The sequence below is a fragment of the Penicillium robsamsonii genome, assembly GCF_028829455.1.
Source record: "Penicillium robsamsonii strain IBT 29466 chromosome Unknown utg000007l_segment0_segment0, whole genome shotgun sequence".
NCBI classification, from domain to species: Eukaryota; Fungi; Ascomycota; class Eurotiomycetes; order Eurotiales; family Aspergillaceae; genus Penicillium; species Penicillium robsamsonii.
The window spans coordinates 895374-913413 of NW_026643225.1; the positions used below are offsets into that span (position 1 = coordinate 895374).

At 47.7% G+C, this 18040-nt stretch overlaps 6 protein-coding genes across 6 annotated transcripts; 2 read left to right on the forward strand and 4 right to left on the reverse strand.

The window, feature by feature from the left end:
* Positions 1 to 771: 771 nt before the first annotated feature.
* Positions 772 to 3003, reverse strand: znfA (putative C2H2 finger domain protein; the record flags this gene model as incomplete). The annotated part of the gene is made up of 3 exons (XM_057234878.1): positions 772 to 1276; positions 1331 to 2458; positions 2543 to 3003. The coding sequence occupies 3 exons, from the start codon at positions 3001 to 3003 to the stop codon at positions 772 to 774; spliced, it is 2094 nt and encodes a 697-aa protein (XP_057081098.1).
* A 3875-nt stretch (positions 3004 to 6878) lies between these two features.
* dspC (dual specificity phosphatase YVH1) lies at positions 6879 to 8391 on the forward strand (the record flags this gene model as incomplete). The annotated part of the gene is made up of 4 exons (XM_057234879.1): positions 6879 to 6922; positions 7049 to 7276; positions 7530 to 7880; positions 7953 to 8391. The coding sequence occupies 4 exons, from the start codon at positions 6879 to 6881 to the stop codon at positions 8389 to 8391; spliced, it is 1062 nt and encodes a 353-aa protein (XP_057081099.1).
* Positions 8392 to 12118: 3727 nt separating this feature from the next.
* On the reverse strand, positions 12119 to 12920 carry N7447_010618 (AAA-ATPase Vps4-associated 1 family protein; the record flags this gene model as incomplete). The annotated part of the gene is made up of 4 exons (XM_057234880.1): positions 12119 to 12233; positions 12284 to 12357; positions 12433 to 12711; positions 12810 to 12920. The coding sequence occupies 4 exons, from the start codon at positions 12918 to 12920 to the stop codon at positions 12119 to 12121; spliced, it is 579 nt and encodes a 192-aa protein (XP_057081100.1).
* Positions 12921 to 13351: 431 nt separating this feature from the next.
* N7447_010619 (nucleoporin NDC1) lies at positions 13352 to 15467 on the reverse strand (the record flags this gene model as incomplete). Its single annotated transcript, XM_057234881.1, has 3 exons — positions 13352 to 14924; positions 14976 to 15255; positions 15311 to 15467. The coding sequence occupies 3 exons, from the start codon at positions 15465 to 15467 to the stop codon at positions 13352 to 13354; spliced, it is 2010 nt and encodes a 669-aa protein (XP_057081101.1).
* A 450-nt stretch (positions 15468 to 15917) lies between these two features.
* N7447_010620 (SNAP receptor PEP12) lies at positions 15918 to 16793 on the forward strand (the record flags this gene model as incomplete). Its single annotated transcript, XM_057234882.1, has 2 exons — positions 15918 to 16214; positions 16275 to 16793. The coding sequence occupies 2 exons, from the start codon at positions 15918 to 15920 to the stop codon at positions 16791 to 16793; spliced, it is 816 nt and encodes a 271-aa protein (XP_057081102.1).
* Positions 16794 to 17144: 351 nt separating this feature from the next.
* Positions 17145 to 18011, reverse strand: N7447_010621 (cytochrome c1 heme lyase CYT2; the record flags this gene model as incomplete). Its single annotated transcript, XM_057234883.1, has 1 exon — positions 17145 to 18011. The coding sequence occupies one exon, from the start codon at positions 18009 to 18011 to the stop codon at positions 17145 to 17147; it is 867 nt and encodes a 288-aa protein (XP_057081103.1).
* Between the last annotated feature and the right edge of the window lie 29 nt (positions 18012 to 18040).

Consider the following 18040-nt stretch of genomic DNA (forward strand, 5'->3'; position numbering starts at 1 on the left):
GAATCTATGTACAACGCCCTTCATTCGCCTCACTGTTCCATCCAACAAAAGTATGTATAAAACGGGCGGGGAATATATATAGAAGAGCATAGAAGAGAAGAAAAGACACAAACCGAACGCAAATATTCCATCCAGTATTCCAGTATTCCAGTCCACCCAGCTGAAAAACCAACCATGCAACCGACTCCATGTAAAAATGAGATGAGAATGATATAAAGAATCCTCCCAGGCCATTGCAATGCAACCGCGGTATACACATAGGTTGATCCAACTGAAAAAAAAGATCCCAGTCCCCGACTATAACTCCTCCTTCCGTGGAAAAGGAAAAAATTTCAAATGTTCGTTTCAAGTCGTGATTCCAGGCTTTTTTTTTGGCCTTAGGTGGCATTCTGTGAAACGTCTTTTCACTTGGCCTTTTTCTAGTATGAATATGAGAGGGTTTTTGTTTTTGGTATTTTTGTTTGAGAGATGAGAAAAATGTCCCAGTGTGGTTGATGTTGAGGGTAATGCTGTCTTTTTATAACAGTCACGTAGAGACTCAAGCCTCTAATTTCAGACTCATCGATAAATGCGAATGAGTTTAGTCTCGATTCACCAAGAGATGAGAGAGACGATTGGTGTCAAGCGTGAGAACTATCATCCCACCCCTGGAGTATGAACTGGCGAGGAATGCAATTAACAGCACAGAGCCGCTTGCCGGGAACCGTCTTGTAGGCGGATGCTACAAGGCAGAGGAAATTCCCGATCAAAGGAGACACGACTTGTTGATTGTCATTGCTCGCTAAGAACTTCCGAGATGGCATTGGACGTCAACGAAGCTTTATCTCTAGGTCCCCGAGGCTCGCGAGGCTCGGGTGGTTGCTCTTCTTTCATGCAAGCATTTTCCAAGATGTTAGTCCACTTCCCACTGGTGCCAGCATGGCTATGCTTTAGATGCTGTCGGAAGTGGTCTGCGCGGAAGAACTTTTTGGCATTGTTGCACTCGCCGAATTTGTGCACAGTGGTCAAGTGCTCGAACCGTCGATCCCAGTCTGCCTGGGGGAAATTGGGGAATTCCTCCCCGCAGTAGCCGCACGTGTCATGAGTAGGTCCGGCATTTGTCTGGCAGGACTGTGCGCCTGAGGCGTGGAATGCTGCTTGGAAACTCACGAGCGCAGCGCACGACCATGAATGGCGTCGTAGGTGGAGGGAGTTTTGATGTCGCTCAGCTTCATTTTTGTTCTTGAAGCGATGATTGCAGTAAGCGCATGCGTACTGTTTCTCCATCTCGTGGGCACTGTTCTGAAATTAGTATGGCTCATATAATGAAGACATCTTGGTGTCAACTTACCGCAGGCCATCTGGGTTGTCGAATTTCTTGGGTTTCTTTGGACAACAATCGCAGATGAAAAGCCCACCAATCTTCGGCGCGGCCGGCTTTGGCACGTTCATAATGGTTGTCGGTACAGACACAGGCATCTTTCCAGTGGCGTCTGTCGCAGGTGGTTCTAAAGATGTAGGTCCCGGGAGTCGTTGAAGAGTAGGCTGCGATAGCGCCGCAGGAGGGCTGGGGTTGAGAATAGATTTTTCGTGGAAAGTATCGAGATCAGAGCTTGGTGAAAAGCCACCTGGAGAAGGCCGGTCGTATGGAGAAAGGCTGGTCATGCTGCTACCTCCAATAGACAGCGTAGATGAATATGAGCCCGAGGTCCGGATGCTCAAGGATGAGGTGGCTGAGAAGGTCCGTTGGCTCGTAGCGTAGTTGGGGTTGACCGAGAGTGTGTTAGTAAACGGATGGCCACTGAGTCTTCGTTGTGACAAATCTCCGTTACTCGTAGTGACGTGCAATGTATGTCTATCGTCGCTTATCGGCTCACGCGGAGGTGAAGATGCCCGTCGTTTAATGCCGTGTCTCGAATCTGGATACGGCGGAGTGGGCTCTCGAAGAATGAATTGCCGCGGGGGTACCGGCTCATCAGTCGAAAACTCCCCCTCGATATCTGAAAACACGCCCTGGTCATAGCTTCCGCGGTTCGATCGACTCGGGAGACTGATGCTATCTTCTCGCTGTGGCGTTGTTCCACGATAACGGCGTCGGCTCACATCCCGCGGAAATCCTTGGTCGTAATCTAGCGCTGATGATGGTGCATTGCTCTCCACGCTTGGGCTTCGGCCTATATGCTCTCTCCAGCCGACCTTAGTCCTGGGAGAAACGCCCCCGGACTGAGGGCTGTTATGCCATTTCACGTCCAGTGTTGACCCCTCCGAAGGCCCGGGTGATGGCAGATTGCTTGGGCTTCGTGAGGGAACGGTGAGCGCAGGGAGTGAATTTCGGTTGTCGGTTCCGAGACTGATAGATCCCCCTGGTGATGGAGGTTTCGCTATTTGAGGCTTTCCGATTTTGGATAATAGTTGTTGGTCGTAGGCATTTGATGAGTCTTTGACGCTCCGTAGTGAAAATTGGCGCTCACCACTCAAGCTATCAATGTATTAGCAAGGTCAAAGCCTGGTATAGAAGGCGAAACCGAGGATTGCACAGCCCTGGTGGATCAAGTGCGCTTACATTGGACCTGCCGGGTTCGGGATGACTGACACGGAGTTTGGAAATCCGTCTGTAGCTGGCAGAGGTGGCTGGATCTGGATATGAGTTTCGGGGTTTCGCGAGACGGGAGCCCCGCCCTGCCTCCCCTCTAAATCATCTATCTGCATCGGATCACCCTGTGAGGCGGTTTCCGCCCGTCGACCTCCAAATAAACTTGAGCTCGGGTTAATAGGCGGAAGAGAAGTCGGAGTTTCTGAATTTGCGTATTTCCAGCCAGCGTCATAACCGATTTCCAAATCGGGGATTCTGGGTGGCGGTGGAAGTGGTGGAGGAGCGTTGTTCATAGTTGTTCTAGTCCGTGACGCTATAGGTAGTGGACCGTGGGATGAGAGTGCCAGCTCGGGCATAGCGTATTGGGATTCGGAAGAACGCTTGTATCTGAAGTCATGGAAGCTCGGCGACTGAGAAAATCGAAGGTCCATTCTAGAACCAGAACATAGAGCCGGAATTCAAATCAAAGATGGGCTGCGCATCCACATGAGCCGAAGCTGAGACCAGCAATAAACTCAGTCAAGCAGAAGACAAGGTCGAGCTTGAGTAAATCGGAACAAGCAGGTCGAATCAAGATCTCAAGATCCTAGCAATAACCCAATCCAGTTGAGTGCAAACGTCGGTCGTGAAACCAGCTCCGATTGTTAAGCGGGCCGTTAACCAGCCTCACACACTCCGAAGAATTTCTCAGAAGGTCCAGCTTCTGCTTCAAGAGTGGAAGGGCGGATAGTTAGACAATGTTGGCGACAATGTCAATAGAAGAATTCATGCAGTGTGAAATCTTATGAGTCTACTTTAAAGAGTCAGATCATTTGAAAGTGGACTGGACCTGATAATAAAAGACCGGGGTCGTAGGGGAGGGGGGGGATAGGGCTGAAGAAGGCCTACCTCGGGACCCTTGTTCGGCGATTCGCCTCATAAGATGAAACGTTTTCCCGTAAGTGACACACGGAGAACCGGGTCTGTGTCCCATAGAACTTGGCCACACTGTAACTTCAAGGTGCACACATGCTTAATAGAAAGAAAAAAGAAATAGAAAAAAATAAGAAAAAATAGAAAGAAAATAGAGCTAGTAATATGTTAGAAAGATGCAATCAAAGCCGGAGATTCGAGTATAAAGAAATACACACTCTCTATGCACTGGGGGTACCCCACTAGCTGAAGCCCGTAAAAAAAAATAGAGCAAGGCGAAAAAAAGGGAAAGGCTGAAGGCTGAAGGGAGCTGATCAAATACAAGGCGAATCAAAAAGGAAAAGATTGAACCAGACCGGTGTATCGGGTAGGAATTTGGGCGGTGCAAGCGATTGGATCCAATTAAGGCAAAGAGAAGGTGATCTCATCCTAGGGAAAGGGAAAATGCCTAATCAGAGGCAAAGAGGCAAAAAAATAGGGAAATTGAAAACATACCAGCCCTAGAGGTCTCGGGCTTAAAGTCTTTGGGTGACGTGGAAAAAGCGTATATGTATGTATCGTTCGTATATGGGTCACGTCCATTACATACCAGTTACAGGGGATGTTTTGAAAAAAAAAAAAAAAGGAATTTAGGTAAGATAATGTCATTTGTTATTCTCAGTAATCAAACATTAAAAATTAAAAAATTAAATTGTAAATTTCACGCGTGAGAGACGTTGGAATGATAGTTATGGGCAGGCTGAGTCGGTAATTTTCTAGTTCGCTATTCGACGGTCTGGATGCTATAGCCCTGGAGCTTCCAGAAACCAAAATCTGGGCCCCAATACTCCAGGAAATGAGAATCGACTGGCCCAGAGTTCCAAGTTCCAGAGTTCCCGCTGATCAATATGACGCGCGATACCCCATATGGAGTTTTTGCATTTGACGGGCAGAATGGCCGTGCGGTCTTCATATATTGGACGCGCAAATGCGACCCAGATCATGGTCCACATTGTTACTACATACTAGAGTTCTAGTCGGCTATACTCAAGTCGCGATATTTGGGTGCCGAGTTGGACCTAAAATCTGGGAAGCACGTTCCTTCGAACCATGGTTTATGGTTAGAACTTGACTGCTGGGTATCGTCAAGGGAAGTATACTTGGCATCTTGTGCCTTGCAATAATATTCGGGCTTAGAAGTCTTGGCATCCAGGCTTAATATCTCACTACCAATGAATCCTGAACAGAATACGTGTATGATATGTACATGTGCAATCGGAGGATTCGGGCCCTACATTCATTAGAGAACATTCTTTTGCCTCCACACAAAAAGAATAATGCTGAGTCGTTGGACATGGGTCCACTGATGTACTAGTGCACTCCACTTAGCGCCTAGCATTGCATGCACTGCCACACTGTCGGTCCGCCTGTCATCTGGGCGTAGAGGGGGTGAACCTTGACACTTGTGGTGGGATCAAATATTCTAGAGTCAGACATTGTTGAACTGAATTTCTCAAGAAAAAAAAATCATAGAAAATGGCCTGGTCTTTGGCGATGAGTGGGAAGACGGGAAATAAGAACGTTGGAACAAACCCTCCAGGGCTGCAGGGAACAGGGCTGAGTAATCGGCCTAGTGCTCCACATCAGCTTCGAGAAGAAAAATCTCTGTTTTTCTTTTGGTTTTTTGGTCTTTTATTATTCTTTAGTGAATATCGCTAGATTGGGTATTCCGGTGCAATCTAACTTGTTCACGGCTAGTGCCACTGTACCACTTTAGGTTCTAGCCTACGTTAGTATATATGTAATATAATGTTTCATCCCAAGGGGACGGGCGAACTCCTATGTTAGATGTACGATTAGATATTCCGAGAGCTTCTTGGTCTATACGAAGGATTTTCTACTCTCAAACGTCAGGGTTGCTCAGGGTAGTTCAACACTAATTTCGAGGGGCAGTGCCCTCTTGGTGAGGGGTATTACCTCTCTAAATTGATTGTTGTCTACTCTGTATACTTCGTACAAAGCAGCTCATACAAAGACCAATCCAATAGAATTTCTCCTAGGGCCATTATGTACGTATTTCTCATCGATCGTCGCCGTCAAGCCACTTGACGTTCCGGGAGGCGCCCTTGACTTATTTAGGAAATAAATAGATTGCGGTCGGCGACAGCTGACGAGGTAAGCTACACACCTCCATTGTGGCCAAATGTTCTTACGTTTTTTGCTTCAGGTAATGATTACCAGAGCCGACAGGCAGCAAAGACACTTGGTCACCAAGAGGCGTCAGCAGAGAGGGGTTTACGGATTTTGTACCGAGTAGTTCGGCTGACTTCTGATAAAACCAACATAAACCCAGCCCTGGAAGAGTCTAGGTGCATTACTACATGGTACCTCCTAAGGCGCAGCCAGCCTTAAGCCTTAGAAGGCTGCGGCCTAGAGGCGCGGGTTACGCCTCCCAATGTTACCCGAGACGAGTTAGCCTCCTTTATACTAGGTACTTCGTAATGAGGCCTCCCGCCCCGTTGATTGCTCCATTCCTGGTCAGGTTCCCCGCGGTAATCCTAACTAAGCCTAATTCTAGCTTCCTTTTTCCCTGCCCCATGAGCAACCCCTTACAGTTAGCATAGCAAATCAGATCATCAGCTAACCAGGTTGATTGTTTGACCTTTGTCGGATGTAAATCGCGCTCCACATTGCGGAAAACACTGGGTATATTTCTCCATGATCAACAAGTTTGTATCTACGGGGCATGAAGTACACATGGAGCTACAACGTAGACACTCTGCACTTTTATACCATTGCAATCATGCATCATGTCTACAATTATGTAGAATATAACTATGGGGTCGATCTAGATATTTAGTCATAAATGCCGCGTCACACTATTGGGAAGGGGCCAGCTAAACTCGCTTTCAGTACGGAGTATCAAGTACATACCTCTTGCAGTCAAGTTGTAATAAAGGCCGTAGAAAAGAAATATAATACTGTACGTATCTAGGAGGAGGCACCAACCTCGGAGTGGGGAGATCCTCGTATAGTGGGTGACGTCCAAAGTGCCACGTTGTTGAACAAATCCACACTCTCTTACAACTGTAACTATTGCTGTGGCCATTTGAGGGTCAATAATGAATGGAGTCCAAATCAATTGATAATTCTATATTTGCCTTGATAAGCTGAACAACGAAACCCAGATCTAAGATATATATTGCCTGAGGCACCAAAGTCACCTGCTTTGTCATACCCTTACCCTATCAGACTTTTTGAGTTTGGCAGCGCCGAGGCTCCAACCTCCGCCGTTGCGATCTAAGAAAAAGAAGTCAAGTTTATCAAATGAGATTCTGAATTCTGTAATTGCTCACTCGCCATCGACACAAGTTTCCACCTTACCGCTGCCGAGTTGCAGCCACCATATCTCAAAATGGCCATGAATCAAATAAAAGGCCACAATATCTATGTCGGAGGGTTGGTCTCACTTCACTAACAGACAATCTTTGTCAGGGTTTCGCTAAAATGGAGCTGAGACTGGAGATTGGCACTGCCAGTTCCTGATTTGGCAGTTTTTATTCATTGCTAACGCGCCATTTGTAGCATATTAAGCGTCAAAAACAAAGCAGCATTGGCACGTGCAGATATCTCGCATGTCCTCTCGGTGCTGCGCCTCAACCCAGCTGAGGAACAAGAGAAGTTCTCGTCTTATCAGCATCTTTCCATAGGAGTTGACGATGTCGACGATGAAAATTTATTGGAGCATTTCCCCGCCGCTATCAAGTTTATTCAGTCCGGCCTAAACGGTGGTGGAGGTGTACTCGTGCATTGGTAAGTCAAAATACAAATTATCTAGTCTTACCTGCCGAAAGTTTCTCCCGGCTCCTCGGTCGTTCCTTGTGGAATGCATATCCTTTGAGTGGCATGCCTCCTACGTCATTGCGTGTCCACCAAGTGCGATCTACACATGGCCGAAGGATCCTGCAAATCCCTTTGGTGCACGTTGGAGCTGTCGTCTTGAAATTTCCAAGTTGTGCCTGGACTCATAATGGAAAGATGTACAGTGGCTAATACGTTGATTCAGTGCGATGGGGAAGTCCCGCTCCGCGGCCATTTGCATCGCCTACCTGCTCCACCGACAACCAGGGGCGGTCACACCGCAATCTGCCCTTGCGCTGATTCGCGAAAGCAGGCCCCTATGTGAGCCAAACGATGGTTTCATGGAGCAACTGAATCTATACCATGAGATGGGCTGCCCAGATGATGTCACCGACCACCCGTTGTACAAGCGCTGGCTTTATCGCCGCGATGTCGAGGGAAGTGTGGCGTGTGGCCGTGCCCCAGAGCCGAAATCGGTGCGGTTTGAAGACGAACAGCCGGTTCGGTCCCAAGACTCCACCGGTCGAACAGTCGAGATTAAGTGCCGGAAATGCAGGTTAGTCCCACAATCAAAGATCCAGACCCGTACTCCTGGAAAAAGAAAAACTCTATACTAAACCCATCACAGAACCAAACTGGCAACGACTCCATTCATCCTCCCGCATGAAGAAGAAAAGAAAAATACCGCCAAGTCTTCAGCAACCGCCGATTGCGGTCATGTTTTCCTCCACCCTCTGACCTGGATGCGCCCAAGTCTCTTCCCATCCGAGGACGGAGCTGAGGCTAACGCGGATACAACATATGGTGCGCACCCCGACGATGCCCCTCTGTCTGGGCGCCTCACTTGCCCCAATCCTATCTGCGGGTCTAATGTGGGCAAATTTGCATGGCAAGGTCTTCGATGCAGCTGTGGTGGCTGGGTCATACCCGCCATTGGTCTCACCAAAGCCCGCGTTGATATCGCCCAAGTCAACTTGGCCCAGGGGCCAAGAGTTAACCCAGCCATCCGGCTTCCTCCGGGAATGCGGGCCCCGGCAGCTAACGACACTGGGCGTGGCAATCTTTAAGATGACGAGTGATGAACACCATGCATACATAGTTTTACGAGTGATGAAAGCTTAAAGCCTCCAACTTACATTTTATGGTTCATGTTTGGTTGTTTTTTTTTTTTTTTTGGTTCCAGGTAATCATGTGCGAATCAAAGGAGCTCACCGGGCTTGTGAGTGACAGGTACATCTAAGCTCGGACCTGAGGGCCTGCACTCTTTGGAAAGGACCACGTGCCGCACGTGGAGAGTGGCCATAATTGCTGGCCATAAGAACATGACTGCCTTACGTCTCATTTCATTATACTTCGTACAGGCGGCGACAATGGCGACCAGATAGTGAGGCTCGGGAACACCGCCCCCGAACTTTCTAGACAAGCCACTGAAGCCAACAGGATACTCCTCTGTGCTCCAATCCATGATCTACAAAAGCAAGGCACACATTAGGCGACACGCGGGTCAATATGCCCCTGCTGATCTGTACAGCCACTGTGATATCAATCCATCACAAACCCACAAGCCATCCTCCGAAATTTACTTCGTATCTTGGCATCTATCCTGTGATTCGTATTCAATGTCCGTCAACATCAAGGTGCCATGGCCCACAGACCAATACATGGATATTGCACAAAGTCAACAGATAAAATGTAATACAGCGTCGGCGATATGAGACAGAGTCAAAGTCCCATTTCGAATTGCACATAGTAATTGAATTCGGGCCCGGCTTACCCTAGGGCTGCACCATATACCAACATGCATAAGTGGACTCGTGGTCCGAGCTAGCCTTGTCTTGTTTTTTTTTTCCCTGGTTGTGATCCCAGCCATACGGAGTATGCAGCGACATAACGGTAGTTAATCGCGCGCCAAGGCACCTTATGTTTCTCACGAAACCCACAAAAGGATACAATATAGATCCACACGCGCAAACGCATGCTCCACTTGTCTTCCTCTCTTCTCTCTAAGATTTCTTACTTCTAAAGCCCCACGGAAGTGCTGTCAGTTTCAAGGATCAGCGCAACGCCAATGACGCTGGGATTGAATTCATTTCCCCCCCTTCTGTTGACTTCCAAGGTTTGAAGCAGAAGGAGGCTGTGCAAAGCGGGTCTGTTTCCAGTGTTTCCCGATTGGTGGGTGTAGGTATTGGTATTACAGGTATGTGTTTGGTTTTGGTTTCTTACTGTGTCCTGTATTTTTGAAGGAATATGACCTTGGATGCTATACACATATCTCTATGGTATATTGTGTAGTTACTAGTTGTAGATCTCATTAATACAAGCCCTTGCTGGTTATGTTATTTTGACTAGCTATCTAGAGGTATACATGCCAAATTCATACTGTGTGATTGGCAATATCCCTTTCCCAGTGGGGGTGGGCAGTGCACATTACCTTGCAGGGGGGAGCTCCCGGTGGAGTTCACATATGGTCTGGCTTGGAGAACTTAAACAAATAATGCACAGGTACCACACATCCTTTCCACAATCCGCATCATTGTTACATAGTTTATCAGTAGATGCGGTTGTGATCGCCTTTGCGTCGATCGCTGGCATTTAACTATGTTTCAGGTCTGTCTGGGATTATTAGGCTTGGTTTCTTTTATAGTTGCGATTGAGTCTAATTAGGAAAGTCTTGAAAACATTCATTTTTATCTGGGATAATCCCATAATCAATGTTATAAGGATCTTACCATTCAAAAATAGTATGTCGAGTCTCACTTCGTTCGCTGTATGATATCTGCGCATCTGTTGAATATTTGCGTTGAACAATCCTTGTGTTTCGTGGTGACATTTACTACTAGTGAGCTACGGAATATAGGCTGCCAAATTCATCTAGCTAAATAAAGATAACACGGTGGGAGTTACACTGCCTTTGAATTTTGAACAACACGTGCATATCATGTACTATACTCACATGAGTGCGGAGCATCACGGAGTACACAAGGTATGGCAATGTCTGCCTACATGCATCATATTAGCTTAACACTACATAGTTATAGGCTTCCTTGAATCTAAACCCCATGGCACTGGTCCCGTGTTCCAGTGCAGCACTTTCTATCACCTAGACCTGCCAGGCAGCATTCAATCGAATTGATTCCAGTACGGAGTAGTTCAAGACATCTACGAACTTTAACAATTATAGATCGTGTCACTCCCAGGCAGCTGCATTGTTAATAGGAGTTGAATTTCACGTGTCTGTCTCAGTCTCCAAAGTGCTGTGACTATGTAGTTGTCTAAGTTACAGTCTATATATATGCACTTGCATTGAAATAGCATAGTACAGCATACCAAATTTAATAAACAGCGGCATGACTAGCTCGAAATTACATCTAGAGATTACTACCCAGTAGCTGTGACGAGAAATGTAACAACTATAGAGATAACGTCCTAGAAAGGTCAACAATTAAAACTACCTTGTATCTGCTAGGATAGTTACGGTTGCACAGCCGAGCCCTAAACTACATAGAGTGAGTCGGAGCAAGCCCCGGACACGGGAACGAGAGTACAAAGATTGGTTCACGTACCATGGCAGTCTATGTACCACCGACAGTTTGTTCAAGCCTCACATGCATTGAAATCCAGAAGGCCCCAACAAATATACGACTACGACAGGCTTTGGGTCCATCGCGCTAAGCGGGTTTTTCGCTGGCAGAAGCTTAATCAGCTGCCATGGATCAACATTTATACGTATATGTACCTAGCTAGTCTCCTAAAGGTCTAGAAATAGCTATCAAAGCTGCCCCACTGACAATATTAGGGGATTGTTGGCGGTTATATTCTGAAAGACCCATAGATTTAAACTATTTAAAATGGAGAAATAATCTCATGCTTATAAGGGCTTGTACATAAGTTGGCGCGGTGGACCCAAAAGCCTGCCGTACATGACCAGTGGTTCCATCAGGAACATACCGAGTGAGCCGCCCACTAGCGCCGAGGCAGTTTTCTACGAGGGGGGGCCTTGTCTCGGTCTTATTTAGGGGCCGCTCTAGATAACTAGTGCTTATTATATCCCCACCTAACAGCACGACCCTTTGAAGGTCATGCAATACGGGAAGAGCACCCTAACACTGAGTCATTTACCGCAGAAAATAGAAAGTTAACAGTTCCTGGTCTGGGATATAGGAAGTTGCCCGGGCGAGAGTGGCTGAGTGTCAGAACCGTGTTGGGTGCCTCGTAGACAAATGTGTACCAAGGATAAGCGGGTTACATAAAAACCAGAGGTTTGGGAATTTCCAAGAGTTGCTACTGTAGTCGGCATCCTGCAGGATCGGAAATTCGTTTGAGAGATAAATGAAGTCCATTGTACACATGGGTCCTAGGATTGATCGTGCCCGAGTCAGGGGCGCCCCGTGCCGGGGGCCAATACCACGTCACACTGGCTGAAACCTTTATTTGCCATTGGGGATTGTATGCCTTGCTGATAATTGGGCGGAAAGTCCGCTAATAAATGGAAGACGCGGAGATGTGGGGATATGAAGCTTGTATGACTCAATATTTCCGCGTGTTTGCGTCCGCTGCTATCCGCAACCCGGTCATAACAGCGAGTAAAATGGTTCGATAATGAATGGTTTATGGAAGAATTACACAGGCCGTGCAAAGTGGTGGACATCAGTCGTCAGGTAGGCCTTCACTGTTTTGTGCCGTGCCCTGCTCCAGTGTGCCTACTAGATCAGGGGGACGTTGGGCGAATCAATATGGCGTTCTTATCTCGAACTGCCTATACTCACGCCCAAAGGGCACGAGCGAAAATAAAGACTAAGGATTTCCTGACGGCACAGAGGGAAACAGTGTGGGTTGCCTTAATCTTTCCTGGTTGCGTTTTGCTATTTCAATGTTGCGTAGCCGGTCGATGCGCATTTGATAGAAATTCCTGTTTTGCCGTTAGGAGTCACTGCCATGAAAATTATGTTTATCACATACTTGTGTAAAGAGAAAATTCGAGGCGAATCATCTGACTTTGTCTCTGTCCCAGACCCTTTCTGGATAGAAGCAATCTGGCAGAGATAATCAGTCAACACGCTCATACGAAGCATTTTTCTTAGCTCCCTTCGCCGTGGAAAGACACAAACCTTATCATCTCTGTCTTTTTCATCGTTGGAGCTTAACTCAGATGTGTCTTTGTCTTTAGGCTCATCTTTGCCCTTATCTTTCTCCTCTTTATTGTCCTTGCTAGACGCCTTCTCGCGCTCTTTTTTTCGGCGTTGTTTTTCTTCGTACTCCTTTTTTACCTTTTCAATCTCCTTAGCCATTTGCTCTTCCTTAAGACGTTTTGCTTGGCCCTCTGTGTCGATGATCGGAGAGCAGAAATGCTTGTCTTGCAAATGTGCGGGGCACACGTAGAAGAAATCCTGAGTGAATGAGCCACTTCATGTGCATAAAATTGGGGAAATGAAGCGAAGAGACAGTCGGGTGTATCATATGCGATATAGAAGATCACCTTGCATACCTTGTTATCGGGTGTGATCATCACACTGGTGGATGGTTTGTAGCAAATCAAACATGCTTTTGCAGATGTATCCGCGACACGACGCACATGGTAGACGTTTGTTAATGACATGATTTCGTGTCAAAATGTTTGCTCTAAGCAGCCAGGATTGTTTCCAATCGTATGTTGCTGTTTGGAGTTCGTGTTGAACAATTGTAGATGGACTTGATGAGGTTGGTGTTGAGTGAGAAAGCGCCGTCATGTGACCCATACTTCCAAGAGCAAATTGGATTTAAAGAAGTCTTTACAAAATAATTGGAATTCAAGATGATCTTGTTGATGGAAATAAGGTATTGATTCACTAAAACTGATGTTGTATTTCAGCCAACACCCACCACGCCCATCTTAACAAAACGCCGAACCATGCATTTGTCCACTGATTTCAATCCCAATGGGACTAGAGAATAGGACGAGAGATAACGATACATGAAGTTTTGTGAAGAGAAATCATGAGATATAGTGAACATTAAAAAGATTGCAGCAAAAAAAAAGATCATCATAGATCATAACACCTCCTCTCCGTCGATGCCAGCTGCCTCCTTTGCTAGCCTCAAATCTTTGCCTGCGATACCGATGTCCCGCAAGTAGGGTCTGAAGGCCACCAGTAGATCCTTGAGACCACCACGAAGGGTAGCAAGCACAACTTCAACATCTGGAACTAGACGGGCAACTGCTTGCGCCTGGGGATCGCTTGGTGGGGGGAAGTTAATATCCGTCCAGTGGGCATCTAATCCACCCTGGTGGGCAAATGAATCCAAGGTGAGGGTAGTTTGGGTCAGAAGTCGCACAGCTGAGGGCACATCGGCTTGAACTTTGCCATATGGATCTTCAGCCAAGCTGGCAATGAGGAGTCGAGTCAACGACTCCACAGCATCCACAATCAAGGATAGAGAAGATTCTGGTGTGCCAAGAACAATGGAAGAGAGGCGTTGGGCGTATGTTTGACGGAAAGGTTGACCGATAGGCGAACGAAGAATCTGCGCCAGAATTGGGTTCATGTCTTCGGGTTTATGGGTCGGGGAGGGACCGCCGGTAAGTAGCTTGAACTTCTGAGGAGAGTTGAGATATTTCTGCTTCTGCTCAGGGCTAAGCATTGCCGAAGATGCCCGGTCGAAGACATCACGGACTCGGGCTCGCGCAGTTGGAGTCCAGTCTTCTGACTGACCGATGGATTTAGCCGCCGAGCTAAACGCATCGCCAAATTTGTCCTGGCGTGAGGTAGCCTTTGGGGCAGTAGTGAAGATGTTGTCATCTTTGATCGGTTCTGAGAGTCGTGGGAGAGTTTGAAGAACAGGCTCGGATTTCTCGGCTTGCGGCAAAGGCTTGGTAACAGGGGCGGGATTTTTGCTTTCCTCGATGCGAGTGTTGATGGCCTTGATTACATCGGTCGTGCAAGCAAGAACTTGGGACCAAGCTGAACCACCCTCGCGATCAATTTCATTGAAAATGGCCTTCCGGCGGTCGGGAATGCGTTGGCTGATGAGACTGAGTTCCCAGAGCGCGAAAATCTTCACAACTTCCTTCTTCGCCTTGAGGCCACTAAGAAGACTGCCATTGGGGTCCTTGGCTTCTGTTGTGAGTGGCTGCCCGCGCTTCAAAGGCTCCTTGCCGATGAAAATAGAATAGAAGAGGTTTGAGGTTTGCCAGGAGAGAACAAGCATGACTCCAGGGACTAAAGTTTTGAAGAAGAAGTAGGGGAAAATTGAGGGAACGAAGCTCTGAGGTTCGGCTGCAGATCTCGGGAAGCTCCAAAAGAGCTTGGCAGCGTACAAAGACCAACTCCACGCAAAGCGTCGGAAAAATACGGGGTATATCACGAGAGACGCTACAGCAACAGTGACGCTTCTGATAGCCCCGGCGGCCAATTCTTGCGGCAGAACACGCTGCAGATACTTGGAGGTTGGCGGTACAGGATGGGTACGCTCGTCCTTTGTTTTGGAGCTTCGTTCCGCGATGGGCACTGCAATGCGGTCGTAGTCGTAGTAGAGGTGGAACACGGCTTGCACACATGCTAGAAACGCATGGAAGGAATTAAGGTAAATCGGCCTTTCGTTCAATGTTGGTCGCTCGTGTGGCCTATATATCATCAGTCCAGATCGGAGTCACTTAAAAACATACTCAACGCACCTGCCCCGTTTCACAAGCTCGAGGTTGGAATCAAGCGAAGACGACCATACGTAGACTTGAGTGAACCACCATGCCGAGAAGATGTACCAGCCAAAAGTTTGCGCGATTTGTAACAAAGTGAAGGATTTCATAGTGCCAAACGAGGAAGTAGCTGTTCTCGAGCCGACGTGCATTTGACTGACGCGAAGGACAAAAATGGTGAGCGAGGATATGAAGAGTAGCGCGGTTCGAACCCCACAGCTACCAAAGGGAAACCATAACCAGAAAACTACATAGGGTACTTTTATCAGTTCTTTGTACTTTCAGGACTTGAAACCGAGCCTTTGAGGCTCGACCCGATAAGGTTGCAATGTACTCACGGGACGATTTTTCCCCGATCGCAATTGCGATGATATAAGAGACCAGCAGTGAAAGTGCAGATGCATGAACAAATCTTCGGTGCAAGGCCGAAGTCAGGATTCGCCTGTAGGGCCGAGTTGGTACGACGGCCATGATGTAAGCTTTGGGAGTGGGATGCGCTCGTGGAAGAGAATAGTTGAAGATTAGAGCATGATCAGGATGATCTTCGTATGGAGAGCTCCGGGAGCTGGAGAAAAGAATTGGCGGACCAGGGAAGGTGTTGACGAACGGTCACGGCTGACAGCTGGTTGTGTTGAGCTGGTCGGATAGGATCGATCAACACGAGGTCTAGGAATATTTTGAGGCATCAAAATACATCAGCCACAGACAGTCATGTGACAGGTGGCTAGGGGTTGCATTATGCCACAACGGCTAGTCTATATCGAGCCTAGTGGTTGCGTGGTACGTCATGTGAAGGCGGTCTGCACACCAACGAGGCTTATCGAAGGCAGCAGGGACCTGCAGATAACTCGTTTATTATTGTCCAGTCTTCTTCTTCCTTCACTTTAAGCACTCATTTATTGCTTTTTGATTACACATAGAATGTCTTTCGATAGACTAAACTCGTTGGAGGCTCAGCCTACCACCATGCGCAGGGATGAAGACCCGCAGTACCGCGATGATCCGGACTTCGACCATCTGGCCGAGCAGCTCTCAGACCAGTTATTTACATTGACATCAAACATCTCTCGCCTATCCAACCAAATTGCCCTTCTCGGAACCAAACGAGATACAGATCGTGTGCGTGAACGAGTTCACAATCTGCTCGAAGAGACCCGTACGGGGTTTAGAGATGTAGGAGAAGGGATTAAGCAGGTTCAGACATGGGAGGACGTCAATGTACGATTTATCTGTTTCCACTCACTGTCAAGCATTTCTTGTTAACGTCCGAACTTATAGCCCTCCCAGAAATGGACACAGCAAAAGCTATCGTCCGAATTCAAGGCCACCTTGGATGAATTCCAAACTATCCAGCGGCGTGCACTCGAGAAACAGCGTGCTTCCGCGGTTGCTGCACGTACAGCATTTGAAGAAGGCGAACAACCGTCCTCTGAAAACGATGTCCAATTACAAGAGCAGATGCTGGAAGAGCAACACCGTATGGCCAACCAGGGCGAGGTGGACTTCCAAGAGTCCCTGATTATCGAGCGTGAGGCAGAGATTCGAAACATCGAGCAAAGCGTCGGAGAGTTGAATGAACTCTTCCGGGATGTTGCGCACATCGTTACGGAGCAAGGAGGACAGTTGGATATTATCAGCGAGAATGTCCAAAATGTCACCCAGGACACACGAGGCGCCAATGTCGAGTTGCGCAGTGCCAGCAGATATCAGAAGAATGCGCGCAACAGAGCTTGCTGTCTCTTTGTAATTCTTTCTGTTATCCTTGCTATCATTGTGCTTGCAATTGTTCTCGGTTAGATATTTCCCTTTTTTCGTTCTTGTTCTTCGTCTATAATGTTGTCATGTATGCGCACGATATCCCTTTTGCGTGATTGCACTTTCGTTAGTCAAGCATCTCACCTTTTTGCTTGATTTTATTCTCTTGCTTCTAATTTACGCTTCCCTTGCCAACCTTCGGTGTAAATGGAATGGAGAACATTAATTCATCGCTGTCTCTTAATCCTGTAACCTGATATCGTACAGAATTATATGTGTTATACATGCAAAATACACCCAATTGGGTCCCAAATCCTGCCCGTGCTCCGTTGTCGCCTTTGTATGTGCAGTGCGAAAGCATATTCCGCTAGAAGACGATCGTCAATGGTGCCTTCATAGACCCGTGAAGCGGTTGAACCTCAGCCTCCAGCCTTCATAAGTGTTCAATTTGGGCCGAACGTCGAGGAAGAAACTGAGCTTCCCGGGGTTGGCATTGGCATTGGCAGCCAGGCCTGATTGGGTTGCATTGCTTTCCGATGGCTTGCCCTGGTAGAAATCGATAACGTATTCAACCCTTTCGCCGCCACAACGCTCAACAATCCAGTCATGTCGATCAAATGGGTGCTGGTAGCCAAGCCATCCATTGATTCGCGCACGCGGACTCAGGTACTTTGGATCGACTCCAAGTCCCCGGAAAGAATATAATTTTGGTCCTCCGCATTTCTTACTCCCGGGGTCGGCCACGGGGCCATTTTTCTCCCATTCGAGGATCTGATCCCATGCCCGTTCATTGACGGCATTGTGAATGGGAATAATGGAGGCCACGGAAGTCGCGAGCTCCGAGGCCGAGGCAGTAGATCCAGGAGTGTTACCCTTGCGCATCAAGGCCTCGAAAAACTGTTTCTCCGACGGATAGATCCAATTTCCAGTGGCTTCATCGCGGCCAGTCTCGGATTCGGAATTGGATGGGCTACCATGCGACGCAGCATATGGGGACGAAGACGCCTTGTTGGCCTCGGGGCAGGCACTTGCTGAGCTGAAATCACCAGCTCGAGGGATGTTGCTCACTTCGCGGTCTGTTGATAGGGGTCGTTGTGCTTTAGGACGTGGCTGTCCCTGTTCGGCAGAGACATCGGATGTAGGATGAGGTGAGTTTTTATTTTGTTGCAGCCAAACCTCACGAGTTTTGTGATCCACAGGACAAGTTGCTGCGGGTGGCTCCACGGAGGGCGCAGAGGGTGTACTTGCTGCAGCTCCCATTGTTAAATAATTGGAGGTCAATGACTGGA